At 46.4% G+C, this 20,917-nt stretch overlaps 1 protein-coding gene across 3 annotated transcripts in view; it reads right to left on the minus strand.

The window, feature by feature from the left end:
* Positions 1-341: 341 nt before the first annotated feature.
* LOC115194197 (regulator of G-protein signaling 12) overlaps positions 342-20,917 on the minus strand; it is a 69,193-nt gene continuing 48,617 nt past the window's right edge. For all 3 annotated transcript variants that reach the window (XM_029753663.1, XM_029753664.1, XM_029753665.1), the window contains exons 15-18: positions 19,422-19,492; positions 18,795-18,891; positions 17,492-18,082; positions 342-903 (exon numbers count right to left, since the gene is read on the minus strand). In XM_029753663.1, the coding sequence (XP_029609523.1) occupies positions 581-903; positions 17,492-18,082; positions 18,795-18,891; positions 19,422-19,492 (1,082 nt within the window). In that variant the 3' untranslated portion in view covers positions 342-580. The remainder of the gene's footprint in view (positions 904-17,491; positions 18,083-18,794; positions 18,892-19,421; positions 19,493-20,917) is intronic.

The raw sequence follows: 20,917 nt of genomic DNA on the forward strand, positions 1-20,917 counted from the left end.
CTACACTGATTGAAATGTATTGAACAAGTGACATCAATACGAGATCATAGCTTTCACCTGGATTCATCTGGTCAGTCTATGTCATGGAAAGAGCCGGTGTTCATAATGTTTTTTACACTCAGTGTGTGACCAGAATAATACAGTAACATGCACTAGAATTGCAAGGAGTTTCTCATGTTCCTACAATGTGTGAATCCTATAATCTACCTGAAAGAGGCTTAATTCTATAGCCCCAGCTTTACAGTACCTACATTATCAGCATCCATCTAAAACAAGGTATCCCCTAATACATTTCCAAACAATAGTTTATTACCAAATTGTTCATTAATCTTAACTGGCAATTATTTTCCTTTTCATCACTTCTTGAAAATGTATACGCGCTAAACAGTACGGCATAGTCAGTAATGATCAATAATACAATATCTATCACCATACAATTATTATACATATACATCAGTTCTGGCATGAAAAACGACAGATTTTTACAGTAAAAATCCCTTGTTCATCAAGTAAGTTCCTGTTTGAACAGACCGTGAATCAAACTTGGAAAGTGCTGGTGAGGGTTGCTCAGCCTCAGTGCTCACACAATGGTGGCCTTGTATGTGTCAGTCTTGGAGTCTTTGTTCCCTTCTGATTGATCGTGGGTGTTGAGGGGGACCTGGGAGGTCTTCATTCGACTCTGGCACTGCCGGAGCTCAGCCGCGTACCCTTGGAAACTGACGCTGAGCTCCGAGTCCTCTCCGTGGGTGATGGTGACCTCCCTCACCTTCTCCTCCTCCTCTTCCTCCAGGCACACTCCCTCCACGTCCATCACCTCCTGCAGCGCTGGCTGAGAGCGGAGTGCTCCAAGACACGGCGACCTCTTGTGGGAGTGGTCAAGAGCACATGCTCTTTGTCTTCTCTCTGGGTAGAGGGGAGTGATGGGAGAATCAGACAAGTTTTAACCACAGTGGTAAAACAAGTCAAAAGCCCAGCTACAGTGTATGGAGGAGAGTTACAAATCTACCATAGCCTTGAGGCCTCAAACACAGCATGCATTGGTTAACATGTCAATGATTTACTGATGGGTTACTACAAACACACATGTTATGACTTGTCTACCACCTCCCTGGAAATGTACAAAGCCTTCCAGAGGATTTTATAATCTGTGTTATAATCAATCTAAAGCAGTGACATAGGCCAGTGAAGGCCACCAGTTCTTTGTGTCTTGACCTACGCCCTTTTTTTGGTGGCAGAGGACAAAAACATTGAACAGGGGAGGGGAAGGGTTAAGAAACCCTCTGGAATAGCTTTTTCCATCTCCATTATGATAGACCTCTGACCCTTGAAATGCAGTATGTACATTGAACTGATTTCAGAGCATTGACCTGTGGGTGACAAAGCATCAGGCTCAGAGTATTTGGCTTGATGGCTTCTGGCCCAGGATCAGTTCAGAACATTGTGCCCAATGAGCTAACAAAATGAAACCATCTCAAACATCAAAAGCTCTATGCATGCCATTCAGCTTGTCCACTTGGCTTCAAATGAAGAAACTGAAACAGCTTAACTGATTGGTTATTTGTTAGATCAACTGTGTACTGTACTGTACTACTGTCTACACCAGGGCTCTCCAACCCTGTTCCTGAAGAGCTACCGTCCTGTAGGTTTTCGCTCCAACCCTAATCTAGCGCACCTGATTCTAATAATTAGCTGGTTGATAAGCTGAAACAGTTCAGTTAAAACTGATGTTGGAGGGAAAACCTACAGGAGGGTAGCTCTCCAGGAACAGGGTTGGAGAGCCCTGGTCTACACTCTAAGAAAAATGTCGTTCTTTGGCTGTCCCCATAGGAGAACCCTTTGAAGAACCCTTTTGGTCCCAGGTAGAACCCTTTGGAGGTCCATGTAGAACCCTTTCCACAGAGGGTTCTACATGGAACCAAAATAGTTCTACATGGAACCAAAAACGGTTCTCCTATGGGGACTGCCGAAGAACCCTTTAGGAACCCTTTTTTCTAAGAGTGTAGACTTGTTGGATGTCAACAAAACGTGGTGCTTGCCCACAAACTGAGCAGTGTTGCATTGATATGATGAGACACTATTAAACATGATTACATAATACCGAACTTTCTCAAAGGTGCATTTCTGGATCCAGATTAAAGTCTGTAGTCATAATGGAGCTGGATCACTATGACCGTTTCACGTTTCTGGATCCAGATTAAAGTCGGTAGTCATAATGGAGCTGGATCACTATGACCGTTTCACGTTTCTGGATCCAGATTAAAGTCGGTAGTCATAATGGAGATGGATCACTATGACCGTTTCACGTTTCTGGATCCAGATTAAAGTCGGTAGTCATAATGGAGCTGGATCACTATGACCGTTTCACGTTTCTGTGCAGTTTTTAGCTGTATTCTTATCTTGACAACTGTTTGACAAGAGTGAATATCGCAATGGAGAAAGAATATCTGACCTGAAGCCGATGTACACAATGAGACATCACATGATTAGAGGAAAGGGTTTTAGAGTGCGTTGACTCATACAGTTCCTCCGCGACACTTCTCTATTATATTGAGGATGTGTGAGTCGAGAGAGACCAAAGCTAACCCCGAGTGGTAATTCTCCTCGTCCCTCCTGCACTCAGTGACCCCCAGCTTTTCAACAGGAGTTCTAAGTGATTCATACACAGCACTCCAACACACACACCTTCTGACCTCCTCCGTCTCTGATTCACAGTCAAAGCAGTTTTATAAACACAGCCTCCACAGCATTCCCTTGTCACAGCTGAACACACAAACAGAACCTCTTTGCTAAGGGTAGGCCTACTTAACAAGTTGATGTGCTCAATATTTTCTCATGAAGCAATAGTAACGATTTACTCTGACTACATTTCCATAACCCATTTATTACACATCTATAAGCATTTTATGAACATGTTATAACAGGTCCAAACAGCATTATTAAAGGTTCATGAAATATATCCTTACCATATTTCTAGCGCATTCATGTCATGCTATGCAGAGCTCATAATTACATATCTTAATAGATGCATCATTACAATGACAGTGTAGTAGTGTCATCATTATGGCTGTTATTTAAAGTGTGCTTCTGCCATATCAGTGTTAGTGAATATTCCAAAAGGCCATGCTGATATGAAGCCTGTACTTGAGATTTTGTGTGACTGACCTATACACAATACCCCATAACGTCAAAGTGGAATTATGTTTTTAGACATTTTTACAAATGAATTACAAATGAAAAGCTGAAATGTCTTCAGTCAATAAGTATTGAAACCCTTTGTTATGGCAAGCCTAAATAAGTTAAGGAGTAACAATTTGCTTAATAACAAGTCACATAAGTTGCATCGATGCACTCTGGGTGCAATAATAGTGTTTAACATGATTTTTGAATGACTACCTCATCTCTGTACCCCACGTATTCAGATAATTCTAAGGTCCCTCAGTTGAGCAGTGAATTTCAAACACAGATTCAACCATAAAGATCAAGGTTTTCCAATGCCTCACAAAGAAGGGCACCTATTGGTAGATGGGTATAAATAAAAAAGCAGACATTTAATATTATATATTATATCATATATTAATTACACTTTGGATGGTGTATCAATACACCCAGTCACTACAAAGATTCAGGCGTCCTTCTTACTCAGTTGCCGGAGAGGAAGGAAAGCGCTCAGGGATTTCACCATGAAGCCAATGGTGACTTTTAGACAGTTACAGTTTTTAATGGCTGTGATAGAAAACTGATGATGGATCAACATAATTGTAGTTATTTCACAATAATAACCTAATTGACAGAGTGAAAAAAGGAAGCCTGTACAGAATACAAATATTCCAAAACATGCATCCTGTTTGCAATAAGGCATTAAAGTAAAACTGCATTTTTTAGGATAAAAATAAACAGAATAGAGCTAAGCAGAGGCAAAATCCTAGAGAAAAACCTGGTTCAGTCTGCTTTCCAACACTGGGAGACAAATTCACCTTTCAGCACAAGGCCAAATATACACTGGAGTTGCTAAGCAAGATGACATTGAATGTTCCTGATTGGCCTAGTTACAGTTTTGACTTAAATCGACATGAAAATCTATGGTAAGACTTGAAAATGTCAGTCTGGCAATGATCAACAACCAACTTCAGTGCTTGAAGTATTTTTAAGGATTGGACCCCTTTTTTTTCAGTTTTCGCCTAAAATTACATACCCAAATCTAACTGCCTGTAGCTCAGGCCCTGAAGCAAGGATATGCATATTCTTGGTACCATTTGAAAGGAAACACTTTGAAATTTGTGGAAATGTTAAAGGAATGTAGGAGAATATAACACATTAGATCTGGTAAAAGATAATACAAAGAAATAAACAACAACCCTTTGTATTTTTTTGTACCGCCATCTTTGAAATGCAAGAGCAAGGTCATAATGTATTATTCCTCCACAATAGTTATATCCACAATACTTATTCCTCCACAATTCTTATAGATCCAAGATGGCGTAGCAGTAAGACGTGTTTGTTTTTGTCCCTTGTAAATATTCATTTTTTTCCCTTGTTTTTTTTTGTGTACATTTCAATATATTTCAATCTCTTTTCCATTTTTGAATTAATTATACCTTCCTGCAACCCGCCTCACCCAATGTGGTACGGATCTGCTATTTTTTCGACCTTAGAACTGGAACCTCCATCAGAAGCTAGCCATCAGCAGCTAGCCAGCTAATTAGCTACTAGCTATTTAGTCATTGTTAGCCACTGCTAGTGGTCTTTACCTTTAGCTCAGACACCAGCCGCTTTAGCCCGGATAATACCTGCCAGTCTGCACAGCGCGATATCAGCCCTGAGCATATCTGACTGCTTTTTTCCACTACATCACCGGATTCCTGCCGCAAGCTCTGGACCATTACGCCGGATCATCGCAGCTAGCTAGCTGCTACCGAGTGGCTATTGTGGCTAACGCCCTTGTCCAGAAGCAAGCACCAGTTAGCGTCGAGCTAGCCTCGAGCTAGGCCCATCTCCCGGCTAGCAAACGAAGAACACCAACTACAATACCTCTCTTGCCAATTGGCCTGGAACCTTTATCGACACGGAGCCCCGCCGATCCATCACGACTGGTCTGCTGGTCTGCTGACGTAATTCGGCCGATGTGCTCTCAACCGGCCTCTGCGTCGTGGATGTCGGTGAAGCCCCATCTGCTAGCACCGGCCCGCTAGCTTTTCTGAACGCCGTGTCTCCCGCTCGCCTAGCATAGTAACGACTACCGAACGGCTCCCCATCTATTGCTGCTCATTGAACCCTATGATCACACGGCTACACAGCTGATGCCTGCTGGACTGTTCATTAACACGGTACTTAATTTTGTTTCTTGCGGCCCCAGCCTCGAACTCAGGCCCTGTGTTCTGACCCTCTCTGCCCATTCGTCGCCATTTACCCGTTGTTGTTGTCTTAGCTGTTTACCCGTTGTTGTCTTACCCGTTGTTGTCTTAGCTCTCCCAATCAACACCTGTGATTGCTTTATGCCTCTCTCTAATGTCAATATGCCTTGTATACTGATTAGGGTAGCTCTCATTGTTTTATTTTACTGCGGAGCCCCTAGTCCCGCTCAACATGCCTCAGATAGCTCCTTTGTCCCACCCCCCACACATGCGGAGACTGCACCTAGCTTAACTGGCGCCTCCAGAGATGCAACTTCTCTCATCGTCACTCAATGCCTAGGTTTACCTCCACTGTACTTGCACCCTACCATACCCTTGTCTGTACATTATGCCCTGAATCTATCCTACCACGCCCCGAAATCTGCTCCTTTTATTCTCTGTTCCCAACGCACTAGACGACCAGTTCTTATAGCCTTTAGCCGTACCCTCATCCTACTCCTACTCTGTTCCTCTGGTGATGTAGAGGTTAACCCAGGCCCTGTGTGTCCCCAGGCGCTCTCATTTGTTGACTTGACTGTAACCGTAAAAGCCTTGGGTTCATGCATGTTAACATTAGAAGCCTCCTCTCTGAGTTTGCTTTATTCACTGCTTTAGCACACTCCGCCAACCCTGATGTCCTAGCCATGTCTGAATCCTGGCTAAGGAAGGCCACCAAAAATTCTGAAATTTCCATCCCCAATTACAACATTTTCCATCAAGATAAAACTGCTAAAGGGGGCGGAGTTTCAATCTACTGTAGAGATAGCCTGCAGAGTTCTGTCATACTATCCAGGTCTATGCCCAAACAGTTCGAGCTTCTACTTTTAAAAATCCATCTCTCCAGAAATAAGTCCATCACTTTTGTCGCTTGTTATAGACCCCCCTCAGCTCCCAGCTGTGCCCTGGACACCATATGTGAATTGATTGCCCCCCATCTATCATCAGAGTTCGTACTGTTAGGTGACCTAAACTGGGATATGCTTAACACCCCGGCTGTCCTACAATCTAAGCTAGACGCCCTCAATCTCACACAAATTATCAAGGAACCTACCAGGTACAACCCCAAATCCGTAAACATGGGCACCCTACACTTCTGCTGTTTTCAACCAGGATCTCAGCAATCACTGCCTCATTGCCTGCATCTGTTATGGGTCCGCGGTCAAACGACCACCCCTCATCACTGTCAAACGCTCCATAAAACACTTCTGCGAGCAGGCCTTTCTAATCGACCTGGCCCGGGTATCCTGGAAGGATATTGACCTCATCCCGTCAGTAGAGGATGCCTGGTTGTTCTTTAAAAGTGCTTTCCTCACCGTCTTAAATAAGCATGCCCCTTTCAAAAAATGTTGAACTAAGAACAGATATAGCCCTTGGTTCACTCCAGACTTGACTGCCCTTGACCAGCACAAAAACATCCTGTGGTGTACTGCACTAGCATCGAATAGTCCCCGCGATATGCAAGTCAGGAACCAATACACACAGTCAGTTACGAAAGCAAAGGCTACCTTTTTGAAACAGAAAGTTGCATCCTGCAGCACTAATTCCAAAAAGTTTTGGGACACTGTAAAGTCCATGGAGAATAAGAGCACCTCCTCCCAGCTGCCCATGGCACTGATGCTAGGAAACACTGTCACCACCGATAAATCTACGATAATCGAGAATTTCAATAAGCATTTCTCTACGGCTGGCCATGCTTTCCACCTGGCTACCCCAACCACGGCAAACAGCTCTGCACCCCCGCAGCAACTGGCCCAAGCCCCCCCCCCCCCGCTTCTCCTTCACCCAAATCCAGAAGACAGCTTATGTTCTGAAAGAGCTGCAAAATCTGATCCCTACAAATCTGCTGGGCTAGACAATCTGGACCCTCTCTTCCTAAAATTATCTGCTGCCATTGTTGCAACCCCTATTACTAGTCTGTTCAACCTCTCTTTCGTATCGTCTGAGATTCCTAAAGATTGGTAAGCAGCCGCGGTCATCCCCCTCTTCAAAGGGGGAGACACTCTAGACCAAAACTATTACAGACCTATATCCATTCTACCCTGCCTTTCTAAAGTCTTCAAAAGCCAAGTGAACAAACTGATCACCGACCATTTCGAATCCCACTGTACCTTCTCCGCTATGCAATCCGGTTTCCGAGCTGGTCACGGGTGCACCTCAGCCACGCTTAAGGTATCATAACCGCCATCGATAAAAGACAGTACTGTGCAGCCGTCTTCATCGACCTGGCCAAGGCTTTCGACTCTGTCAATCACAGTATTCTTATCGGCAGACTCAACAGCCTTGGTTTCTCTAATGACTGCCTCGCCTGGTTCACTAACAAAATAATGTGCTAATATTGTACAATCAAATCAAATCAAATTGTATTTGTCACATGTGCTGAATACAACAGGTCTTACAGTAAAATGCTTACTTACAAGCCCTAACCAACAATGCAGTTAAAAAAATATATTAATAAGAAATAAAAGTAACAAATAATTAAAGAGAAGCAGTAAAATAACAATAGCGAGGCTATATACAGGGGGTACCGGTACAGAGTCAATGTGCGGGGGCACCGGTAAGTCGAGGTAATTGAGGTAATATGTACATGTAGGTAGACTATGCATAGATAATAACAGGAAGTAGCAGGAGTGTAAAAGAGGGTTGGGGGGCAATCCAAATAGTCTGAGTAGCATTTGATTAGATGTTCAGGAGTCTTATGGCTTAGGGGAAGAAGCTGTTTAGAAGCCTCTTGGTCCTAGACTATTTTGTGTAGATTGTTGACAAAAATTACAATTAAATGCATTTTAATCCCGCTTTGTAACACAACAAAGAGTGGAAAAAGTCAAGTGGTGTGAATACTTTCCTAAGGCACGATCGAAGTGGTCTGGAATAAACATTCTCTCATTACAGTAGGCCTATTTGAGTTGAGAGGTATAATTTCTGTCTTAGCACTGTTCGTAACATGAGCTTGTGCTGGCTGGCTGGCTGTCGGGTTCTTGTCCGTCAATGGGCCATGGCACCAGACTCGCCTAGACAGACCATTTCTCTCCAGGGCCAGTTTGGAACAGAACCAGCTGCACAGCTCACTAAGGCTAGCTGAGATCAGCCACAAGACCCCCTGGTTTCTGCCAGATGGATGATAAGACTGATTCAGGGTCAGCTGTAGCCAGCTTTCAGGTGTGTCATTCAGACAGATGGAGAAGACAATGAGATATAACGTGAGGCTAAAGGATCATTGAGCCACTAGGTCCCTCAGGCAAGAATTCTGAATCAGTGTAAGCTAATTGTGTTTATTTTCTGGGTATTACATTTTCATTTTGTTGTTAAGAAGTAGCTGCATTGGGGTGAATACTAAGCCTAACCTTGTGCCTAAGTGGTCGATTGCATTTTAAAGTATAAAAGCTTTTCTAAATTCCAGATATGGGCAAAGATAAATCAGTCCCATTTCTGCAAAAACTTGTGTGAGAGGCCAATGACATCACAAAGCCTAATACTATACAGCTGCACTTGATATGATAAATACAGTGAAAACAGGATATCCCAAACACGGGCAACGAGAAATGGGAGGAAGTCTAATTTTATCTATTTATGTATTGGTTCTTTGCTATGACTAGAAAGTGGAACAGGTTTGGGCTTGTCCTCAATTGCCCTAGTATGGCAGATGACGTTGATGCAATGCATGGTAGTGGAACAACAGTTTAACTATATACTGTCGCCCTCTGGTGGACTAAAGCATTAATTAGAACGCAATTAGCAATACATGATTATCTGACCAGGCGCACAACCATCATTTGATTTTACACAGAAAGCTAAAACAATCATTAAAATAGATAACAGCTGATATCTTTTAGATATTAAAATGGTACATTAATCTCAACACATCACACTCATAAGGGCATATTGGTTGTTATTTCACATCAGGTGGAGTGACCCTAACAGGTGGAGTGACCCTGTTTTGTTTTCAACATGAGTTTACATTAACGTTGTAGTCAAGGTTTGAATTGGGATATCCTATAGGAGCTGACCCAAGAACCACTAAGTCTGAGTGCCAGTCTGTTGATGCCATCATGCCAACTCCCTGTCACACTCACTGGCTTGCATACATTTTAGGCTTGACTGACAGCAATGGAGTAGGCAAGAGCACAAACAGATCTGGGACCAGGCTAAGAATGACTAGCTTTTTCATCCTTAACTTAATTAGTTCATTAACCACTAACTCAAGGTGGAGGTGAACTCTGTTCTACTCCTCTAAGTAAACCCCAGGGAACATAGACCATAGGCTGCTGTGTCAGTTTGTCCTCTTTAAGGGTCAAAGGTTTTTAATTACACGACCATGAGAACGTGACAGAAACATGTTTCCTTTCAGATGTAGCGAGAGAGAGCAATAGTTTCTCTCTGCAGCAAAACAGTCAACTCATGCAAGATGGACACGTTACCATGGTTCCCAAGGTGGCAGGGACAGGCTGATGCGCTTAGCAACCAGAACAGAAGAGCAGAGAGAAACTCACTGCAAGGCTTATACTAACCTCTCATATCAACTTGGTGTACACATATCACCGCACATACATTTTTACATTTACATTTTAGTCATTTAGCAGACGCTCTTATCCAGAGCAACTTACAGTAGTGAATGCATACATTATAATTAATTTCATACATTATTTTTTTCCCCCCGTACTGGCCCCCCGTGGGAATCGAACCCATAACCCTGGCGTTGCAAACACCATGCTCTACCAACTGAGCCACATATATCTATTGACAGAGATATTGAGAAAAAGTCAGGGCTAAACACGTTGTGTCCACCTGAGTGAGGGCCTCTGTACACTTTGAAGTAATCCTTCCTTGGAGCTGCAGGACTGGGTTGGACTTTGGGGACTATTCCATTGGCTCCATTGCACCTGTAAGGCGGTGGGTGTAGCTGGTGCATGAAGTCAGGTGCAGGAGAGCAGAGATGAGTGAACAACGCACTTTACTTGCGAAAATAGCACAAAGTAACAAAACCAATGTGCGAACAATAATGGTTGCCACACAACACGGGTGAACACAGCACCCAGAAAAAATCAGCCGGAAACGAACCGACCTTAACAACAAACAAACACACACAAAGACATGGGGGAATCAGAGGGTTAAATACATGACCAGTAATTGGGAAATGAAAACCAGGTGTGTGGGAAACATAGACAAATGGAAAATGAAAAGTCGATCGGCGATGGCTAGAAGACCGGCGACGTCGACCGCCAAGCACCGCCCGAACAAGGAGAGGAACCGACTTCGGCGGAACTCGTGACAGTACCCCCCCCCCTTGACGCGCGACTCCAGCAGCGCACCGATGCCGGCCTCGGGGACGACCCGGAGGGCGAGGCGCAGGGCGATCCGGACGGAGATGGTGGAACTCACGCAGCATTTAAGGGTCCAACACGTCCTCCAACAGAACCCAGCATCTCTCCTCCAGACCGTACCCCTCCCACTCCACGAGGTACTGAAGGCCCCTTGCCCGACGCCTCGAGTCCAGTATAGATCGAACTGAATACGCCGGGGCCCCCTCGATGTATAGAAGGGGCGGAGGAACCTCCCGCACCTCAGACTCCTAGAGCGGACCAGCCACCACCGGCCTGAGGAGAGACACATGGAACGAGGGGTTAATACGGTAATCGGGGGGAAGCTGTAACCTGTAACATACCTCGTTCAGTCTCCTCAGAACTTTAAATGGCCCCACAAACCGCGGACCCAGGGCAGGTGGAGGGGCAGGTTTCGGGTCGAGATCCAGACTCGGTCCCCCGGTGCAAACACCGGGGCCTCACTGCGGTGACGGTCTGCACTGGATTTCTGGCGCAGCACGGCCTGCTGAAGGTGAACATGAGCGGCGTCCCATGTCTCCTCCGCGCGCCTGAACCAGTCGTTCACCGCAGGAGCCTCGATCTGGCTCTGATGCCAAGGCGCCAGAACCGGCTGGTACCCCAGTACGCACTGGAAGGGGGAGAGGTTAGTGGAGGAGTGGCGGAGCGAGTTCTGGGCCATCTCTGCCCAGGGCACGAACGCCGCCCACTCCCCCGGCCGGTCCTGGCAATAAGACCTCAGAAACCTACCCACATCCTGGTTCACTCTCTCCACCTGCCCGTTACTCTTGGGGTGAAAACCCGAGGTAAGGTTGACCGAGACCCCCAGACGTTCCATGAATGCCCTCCAGACCCTCGACGTGAACTGGGGACCCCGATCAGACACTATATCCTCAGGCACCCTGTAGTGCCAGAAGACGTGTGTAAACAGGGCTTTTGCAGTCTGTAGGGCCGTAGGGAGACCGGGCAAAGGGAGGAGACGACAGGACTTAGAAAAATGATCCACAACGACCAGGATCGTGGTGTTACCCTGTGAGGGAGGAAGATCGGTCAGGAAATCTACCAACAGGTGCGACCACGGCCATTGTGGAACAGATAAGGGTTGTAACTTACCTCTAGGCAGGTGCCTAGGAGCCTTACACTGGGCGCACACCGAGCAGGAAGAAAAATAAACCCTCACGTCCTTAACCAAAGTGGGCCACCAGTACTTCCCACTAAGAGAGCGCACCATCCGACCGATACCAGGATGACCAGAGAAGGGTGACGTGTGGGCCCAATAGATCAGCCGGTTGCGGACAGCAGACGGAACGTACAGACGCCCAGCTGGACACTGGAGGGGAGCGGGCTCTGTACGCAACGCATGCTCAATGTCCGCGTCCAGCTCCCACACGACCGGCGCTACCAGGCAGGAGGCCTGGAACATGAGAGTATGATCCATGAGCCGCTCCTCTGTGTCATACAGCCGGGACAATGCGTCTGCCTTCACATTTTAGGAACCTGGTCTGTAGGACAGGGTAAACACAAAACGGGTAAAAAACATGGCCCACCTTGCCTGACGAGGATTTAGTCTCCTCGCTGCCAGGATGTACTCCAGGTTGCTGTGGTCAGTCCAGATGAGAAAAGGGTGTTCAGCCCCCTCAAGCCAATGTCTCCACGCCTTCAAAGCTTTCACCACAGCCAACAACTCCCGGTCCCCCACATCATAGTTCCGCTCCGCCAGGCTGAGCTTCTTCGAGAAGAAAGCACAGGGGCGGAGCTTCGGTGGCGTGCCCGAGCGCTGAGAGAGCATGGCTCCTATCCCAGCCTCGGATGCATCCACCTCCACTATGAACGCCAAAGAAGGATCCGGATGGGCCAGCACGGGAGCCGAGATAAACAGAGCCCTTAGGTGACCAAAAGCCCTGTCCGCCTCAGCCGACCACTGCAAACGTACAGGACCCCCCTTCAGCAGTGAGGTAATGGGAGCCACCACCTGGCCAAAACCCCGGATAAACCTCCGGTAGTAATTGGCAAACCCTAAAACCCGCTGCACCTCCTTTACCGTGGTGAGAGTTGGCCAATTACGCACGGCTGAAATGCGGTCACTCTCCATCTCCACCCTTGAGGTGGAAATGCGGTACCCTAGGAAGGAGACGGCCTGCTGGAAGAACAGGCATTTCTCAGCCTTGACGTGCAGGTCATGCTCCAACAATCGTCCAAGCACCCTGCGCACCAGGCACACATGCTCGGCGCGCGTAGCGGAGTATATCAGAATGTCATCAATATACACCACTACACACTGCCCGTGCAGGTCCCTGAAAATCTCGTCTACAAAGGCTTGGAAAACTGATGGAGCATTCATCAACCCGTACGGCATGACCGTACGGCATGACCGTACTCATAATGCCCTGAGGTGGTACTGAACGCCGTCTTCCACTCGTCTCCCTCCCTGATACGCACCAGGTTGTACGCGCTCCTGAGATCTAGTTTCGTGAAGAAGCGCGCCCCGTGCATTGACTCAATTGCCGTGGCAATGAGAGGTAGCGGGTAACTGTACCTCACCGTGATTTGATTTAGACCTCGATAGTCAATACACGGGCGCAGACCTCCCTCCTTCTTCTTCACAAAAAGAAACTCGAGGAGGCGGGTGAAGTGGAAGATTGAATGTACCCCTGACGCAGGGATTTGGAGACATATGTCTCCATAGCCGCCGTCTCCGCTTGTGACAGGGGATACACGTGACTCCTGGGAAGTGCAGCATCTACCAGGAGATTTATCGCACAATCCCCCTGTTGATGGGGTGGTAATTGAGTCACCTTCTTCTTACAGAAGGCGAGAGCCAAATCGGCATATTCAGGGGGAATGCGCATGGTGGAGACCTGGTCTGGACTTTCCACCGTAGTAGCACCAAAGGAAACCCCTAAACACCTCCCCGAGCACTCTCGTGACCACCCCGTGAGAGCCCTCCGTTGCCACGAAACAGTGGGATCATGACAGACTAACCAGGGTAGGCCTAGCACCACGGGAAACGCAGGAGAATCAAATTGGAAGAGACTGATTCTCTCCTTATGACCCTTCTGCGTCACCATGCCCAGGGGCGCGGTGACCTCCCTAATCAACCCGGACCCTAATGGTCGACTGTCTAGGGTGTGAACTGGGAAGGGCATATCCACTGGAACAATGGGGATTCCTAATCTATGGGCAAATAATCTGTCAATGAAATTCCCAGCTGCGCCTGAATCGACGAGCGCCTTATGCTGGGAATGCGGGGAAAACTCAGGAAAAGTAACGTTCAAAAACATGTGGGCAACAGAGAGCTCTGGGTGAGCATGGAGCCGGCTTACCTGGGGTGACGCAAGAGCGCCCTGCCTGCTGCCTCGACTCCCAGAGGAACCTCCCCAGCACCGGCCGGCAGTGTGCCCTCTGCGGCCACAGATGGTGCATGAAACGGAACCTCCGGTCTCCCTAAGCGCAGCACCTCCCAGCTCCCTGGGTGTCGGAGCGGTGGTGCTGGGGGATGGAACCGACAGACCCCGATCTGGACGTAGCCAGCAGGTTATCCAACTGAATGGACAGGTCCACCAGCTGATCGAAAGTGAGGGTGGTGTCCCTGCAGGCCAACTCCCGACGGACGTCCTCACGCAAACTGCAACGATAGTGGTTGTTCCATCCCATGCCAGCGGCAAGGGTCCAGAAGTCCAGAGCGAACTCCTGGGCGCTCCTCGTCCCCTGCCTCAGATGTACGAGGCGTTCACCCGCCGCTCGGGTGGTCGAAGACTGCCCGGAAGCGGCGGGTGAAATCTTCGAAGTGGTCCAGCGCCGCATCTCCTTCTCCCCACATGGCGTTGGCCCATTCCAAGGCTCTCCCTGAGAGGCATGAGACGAGGGCGGACACCCTCTCTCGGTCCGAAGGCACAGGGTGGACGGTTGCTAGGTAGAGCTCCAGTTGTAAGAGGAAACCCTGACCTTGTGCAGCCGTCCCATCATACTCCCTAGGAAGGGCCAGACGAATCCCACTGGGCCCGAGTGAAAGAGGGGCGAGTAGTGGAGACCTTGGTTGCGCTGGCGGAGGCGCTGAAGGACCTCCCTTTCTCTCCCAGCGACCCATAGTCCATAGGACGCGATTCATGGTGGCGCCGAGATGATGGAGCATCGCCGCTTGCTCCTGGACGTGCTCCTGGACCCCAATAACAGGGGTACCTGCTCCTGCTGATTCCATGACGACTGGTGTGTGTTTCTGTCAGGCGGTGGGTGTAGCTGGTGCATGAAGTCAGGCGCAGGAGAGCAGAGATGAGTGAACAACGCACTTTACTTGCGAAAATAGCACAAAGTAACAAAACCAATGTGCGAACAATAATGGTTGCCACACAACACGGGTGAACACAGCACCCAGAAAAAATCAGCCGGAAACGTACCGACCTAACAACAAACAAACACACACAAAGACATGGGGGAAACAGAGGGTTAAATACATGACCAGTAATTGGGAAATGAAAACCAGGTGTGTGGGGAACATAGACAAAACCAATGGAAAATGAAAAGTCGATCGGCGATGGCTAGAAGACCGGCGACGTTGACAGCCGAGCACCGCCCGAACAAGGAGAGGAACCGACTTCGGCGGAAGTCGTGACAGCACCAGACAAGCTCAATCAAGCGCAAGTATTTTAAACAAAACAAATGCTGTTTGAGACAGTACTTAAAATACAGATCTTCAAACAGCACAGCTGGATAAGGCTTCCTTTAAAGTTGGGACATCAAAGTGTGTTGTTATTACTCTAATATGGCTTTTGAACAAAGGTGAGACAAGACTGCAGTGAAATCACACAGCTAAACTGGTTGTCTTGTGACAACAATAAATAACTGTGGCGGATAATGTTGGTGATTATGATGGATGCCCTGCCCAGCACAGTAAACTGTTCATTCTGTTTTGACAGACTTAACCGCCCACCCAATAGAGATAGTGAATGATATACAGTCGACTCCAGATAAATACAAAAGCTTGGGACTGTTGTGGTAGAGTGCACTCAATCAAATGTGTAATTTAATTGGGAATTGTAAAACTGCACTTATCAGGAGTTAGTTGACTGCATTCACAAACTTATCAGGCTCACCGTGACTATCAATCTGACTTACTACGTAGTGGAGAACTAGAAACTGACCAGTTGGTAAGAGGTATGGACAATGAAATCCATGTGCAGGATTGATACAACTCTTCACTGCTCATAGAGAAAGCATTATGCATTAGCTGAGGTACATTAGTGAAAGCAATAAAAACTAGACAAGAGTCTAGTGTTGCAAAATTCCAGTAACTTTTCCAAAATTCTCAGGTTTCCCAGAGATTCCTGGAATCAGGAAAGGAATAAGCCGGAAAGCTGGGAGTCTTACAACTGGGAGTTCTGGAAAACCTAGGAATTATGGGAAAGTTACAGTCATTTTGCAATCCCTTAGAAAGACAGACTAAAACAAGAAAGACAAAACAGGCAGAATTACACACAAATGCTACCGAATGACATCTCACACAGACACAACAATCAGAACTACACACAAACAACTCAGAATTACTCTGACACAGATGCCACAAGCTTCCCAGAAGCACATAGACAAAGTAGCTACCATGCAAGCACAGGTCAGGGAGGAGGTGGAAGACAAAATAAAGGAAAGAGGTGTATGTAGTGTTAGGGGAAGTTGGAGAAGAGGCATGGTGGTAACTGAATTTGAGATCACAAACGTGTAAAAAGACAGATGATGTGATTCCAGGTCTAACATTTATTAGATCTAATCAAGCACAGATACAGAATTAATTGTCATGATCATCTACAACAGGCATCTACAGAGAGAGAGGATAATTCCAGACAGTGTGACACGCAATTCAACAACGATACCGTTCATTTCAAAAGGACCTCTATCATTACTGTTTTTTCATCAAGGACTCTATAATTATCAACATCTTGTGAAGAAACTGGTTCAGTTTTCCTTCTATGTATTACCAGAAAAAAGTCTGAGCAAAATTGTTGAATTGCATTGCAGTAGAGGATGGGATGGAAGTAAATACAGCTTTTCGATTAAAAAAGTACAGGCAGGTAAGAACAATCATGATCATCTTTTTTAAAAAACATGTTTTATCTTGTCTGTAGCTATGTACTGGGTTTAGGACCTTACTCCAATTATACATTCATAATGCCGGCATTGAGCATTTTATTGACATGAAAGGCTGTGACTCATTGAAATCTATTCCAGGTTCTCTATTTGAATCAATCAATCAAACAAACAATTCACACTTGCATGGTAATTGTAGCTCACTACAGTTGGTTGCTGTCAAATTATAGTATGTCTATTTTCATGTATTGTAATGACAACTGTCACGTTGAGTATTACAGCATTACAGTATGTAGGCATTATGAAACAAGTTTGTATTCACCTGCATCCTCATATAACCTCTGTGGTACAACAATATGAACCTTTCTAAGGTTTACTATCACCTCAAGTCTCAGTTAAGTTGTAAAACCCATCAGTTCAGTGGTGTGTGAATATAAATGTCATTAATTTCAAATATATACATCACTATTTACAATTGAGCTGAACTTACTATTGAAAGTGACCACATAAACAATGCTATCTATGTTCATTAGAAAATATTCAAAGGAGTAAAAATGACTGGGGTACTACTGAGAGAGAATACATTTTCAGTTGTAAATAAAGTGCATTGAAGTCAGTATAAAAGGACTATCTGTCTCTCTCACACACACACAAACACACACACACACACACACACCAACACACTTATGCATAGTCACACTGTGGAAATACCTGAGCTTGACTGGCCATTCCCACCACCATCATGGAAGGAGTGAGCGCAGGGCGAAGGAGGGATGAAGTTGCCCTCGGGCAGGCTGCCCTCATGGGACAGCAGCGCAGGGGTCAACAAGGTGCTGTTGGGGCTGGTGATGTCTCCCTCGCCCACCAGGGTCAGGTCAGCGTGGGTGTCTTCCTCCAGCGTCCTGAGGGCCGGGCCTCTAGACTCCGAGGGGCGAGGGATGGGTGAGAGGGCGGCGCTGAAGGGGGGGACGGGGCGGCAGGGTGGGGGCAGTAGCGCCCGGCGTCCCGCAGCAGACTGGGAGTGTCCGTTGGTGCTGCTGAGGGAGGAGTCCAGGCTCTCAGAGCGCAGGCTGGCGTTGAGGGGGCCGCGGGCGGGGGCACCGCCAACCCCGTTCTCCCTGCCAGGTCCCTGGCCTTGTTTGACGGAGGTGGGGGTGGAGCAGGCCATGTCTAGGGAGGCAGTGGAGGGGGAGCCGGAGGTTAACCGCAGGAAGTCAGGTAACTCCAGGTCGTCTTTGTTCAGGAGGCCTCTCTGGTCATTTCTCCGGTTGCTCTGCGCCCGGCTCAGGAGCTCAAAGAATTCTAAAGAGAGAGAAAGCAGTAGAGTTACTTCATATTCCTAAAACTAGGGTTGTAACCATGGGGCGGAGCACAATTGGCCCAGCGTCGTCCGGGTTAGGGGAGGGTTTGGCCGGCAGGGATGTCCTTGTCCCATCGCGCACTAGCGACTCCTGTGGCGGGCCAGGCGCAGTGCACGCTGACATGGTCGTCAGGTGTACGTGTTTCCTCCGACACATTGGTGCGGCTGGCTTCTGGGTTAAGTGGGCATTGTGTCAAGAAGCAGTGCGGCTTGGTTGGGTTGTGTTTTGGAGGATGCACGGCTCTCGACCTTTGCCTCTCCCAAATCCGTAAGGGAGTTGCAGCGATGAGACAAGACTGTAATTACCAATTGGACACCACGAAATTGGGGAGAAAAAAGGGGTATAAAAAAAAAGAAGGGAAAAAATATATATATAATAATATGGTTGCAAAATTCCGGTAACTTTCCCAAAAAATGTTTTCCAGAAAGGAAAGTTACCATCATTTTGCAACCCTATCTAAAACCCTCGCAAAGAACAAGAAAATAGGTTAAATAAAAAGGGGATTAGATCATTTAACGTGCACAGTACACAGTCCCAAGCTGCACTGATAGATAACCATGAAGGTTGAAGGCTTCTTTTACAGCTGGTGTTAGTGACGCGGCGAAGCAAAGCTCAGAGAAGCAACAGAACGTTAGAAAGAGAGGGGGATTTACCTTCAGCTTCATCTATATTAATCTTTTTCGGCTTTTTCTTTTCCGCAGGGAGCGACGGATCTGGTCCGCTTGCCTTTCCTGACGACCTGTCATCTCCCTGCAGACGCAACAATAACAACGCACTCCATTAAGGGGGTGAGGGAGGAGGTTGTGCATGCCCTGTACTAACACCACTACAACACATCCTGGGCAGATTGACTTAAGTGTTCGCACCTGTGCCCCTGTTATTAACTATAGGAAACACAAAAAACAACCATAAAACACGAGCGTGTGGTTTCTTTGATGCTTGTTGTTTCTTTTTACGCTTCTTTTATGCTTAGTAAATCAGATGAATGTAATATCCCTAGGAGACAAGGTCGGATCGCAACTACAAAGGTGACCTGGAGGCTGAACTATAAAGTGGGAGGTCAGCCAGTGTTCAAGTCAGCTACAGCCAGCATTTAAGGAAGAAACAACATGACAAAGAGCAAGGAACAAAGTAGAGTAGAGCACTTGAGCAATTATTATGTGACATTAAATTGTTAAGAAGCAGCATAGCAGGGGAGTTACAGCACATTTAGAAATTCAAGGATACTTGAGAAAGTGAAAACCGGGATAAAAGGAGGAGGATGATGGTGGTCTCCTTACTGTTGCAGAAAGACTCTTGGTGGTCAATGATGGCGGATGTGCTTTCAAGGAGCCTGACTTGGACTTAGAGTCTATAGAGAGAAAAAAACAACAGTGAGATAAATAGGAGCCAATGAATCATCCCACATGTCCTCCATCCAGGGGCGGAAATCCCGGGGGGGACGACCCCCCCATCCTGGGAAAAATATGATTTGTCCCCCCAATATATCACTGAAACATAACTATGTAATTTAAATAATATTAATAATACGCAATGAAAGCAATTGTGCTGATTATAGACACTTAATAGCGCGTTTTTAAGTTTCAAAAGATTGCGACCCCCCGCCCTTTGCCTCACAATGGTTTGATCCACTGCCAGTTCCTTAGTTTGCACGTAACTGCCATGAGGTTCATCCAGTCAATCACGCACACTAGCTGAATATGCAGAGCTAGCGCGCAAATATTAACTATTAAGCTAGCTAGTACCTATTCCATTTGTGGCGTCGTCAAAGATGGAATCTTTGCTATCGTCAATGTATTCCAAGATCAGCACGCAGATGATGTAAGTTAGTGCTTCAAAGTCCCTGTGATAAGGTTAGCGATAAACTGAAGTCCAAACTGAACAGAACTACACTCTTCTACCATTGTCTTAAATATATTTAATGGTCTCGTTGCAAAAGCTAAATTGTCGCAAGGGAACTTTTATTTATTTTATTTCACCTTTATTTAACCCGGGTAGCAAAGATTATAGCAAACACCACTAAAACTGAATTGGTGCTCGCTAGCTTTGCAAATTCAGCTATTGTTGGAAGCCAGCCAATATGAAACAAACTATTAAAATTACAAAAGGTTGCAGCATATGTTGTGTAAATGGTGAACTCATACAGCTGTCAACTCTTGTCATTTTAATCCGTTTCACATTTGCTAGCTACCTTTTAGATCGAAGCCCAAATAGAATGAATGAAGATGATAGAAGCCCATCTCCTACTGTAAATAACCTACACACTGTGTGTGTGTGTGTAGCCAGCCAGCCAGCCAGGTAGAAAAATGGCAGAAAAATAAAAGACGGACATCAGAGTATTTTTCAATACACCAAAACGCATAGTAAGAACCCTAGTAGCCTAATATCTCAAAGACTAGTTGATAAAATGTTCATAAGAAAGAAATTAAATTCTAATGGAAATGTTTCACAATGATGTCGTTAGGCAGAGCAGGCAACAGATGGCACACAGACAGCAGAGTTGGGGACAGATATGCAGAGACAGACTGGCAGAGACAGGGAGTCTCAGGTAAGTTTGTTGAGTCTTTGTTTGGCAACATTATGAAAGGTTCTCAATTTTTTTTACTTGTAAAATAGGAACATAATTGGAAAATGCCATGGATACCCCCACTCTCAACTTAAACTGGTGACTGAACTAAGATTTGTTAAAGGCAATGGTATTGCTGTTGTGATTAGTTGTGTAGTTTTGGGTACCGGTAGTTAGGAGTACGGCAAACACCTTATTTCTTTGGTTCCT

Source organism: Salmo trutta, chromosome 5 (assembly GCF_901001165.1).
Source record: "Salmo trutta chromosome 5, fSalTru1.1, whole genome shotgun sequence".
Taxonomy (NCBI): Eukaryota; Metazoa; Chordata; class Actinopteri; order Salmoniformes; family Salmonidae; genus Salmo; species Salmo trutta.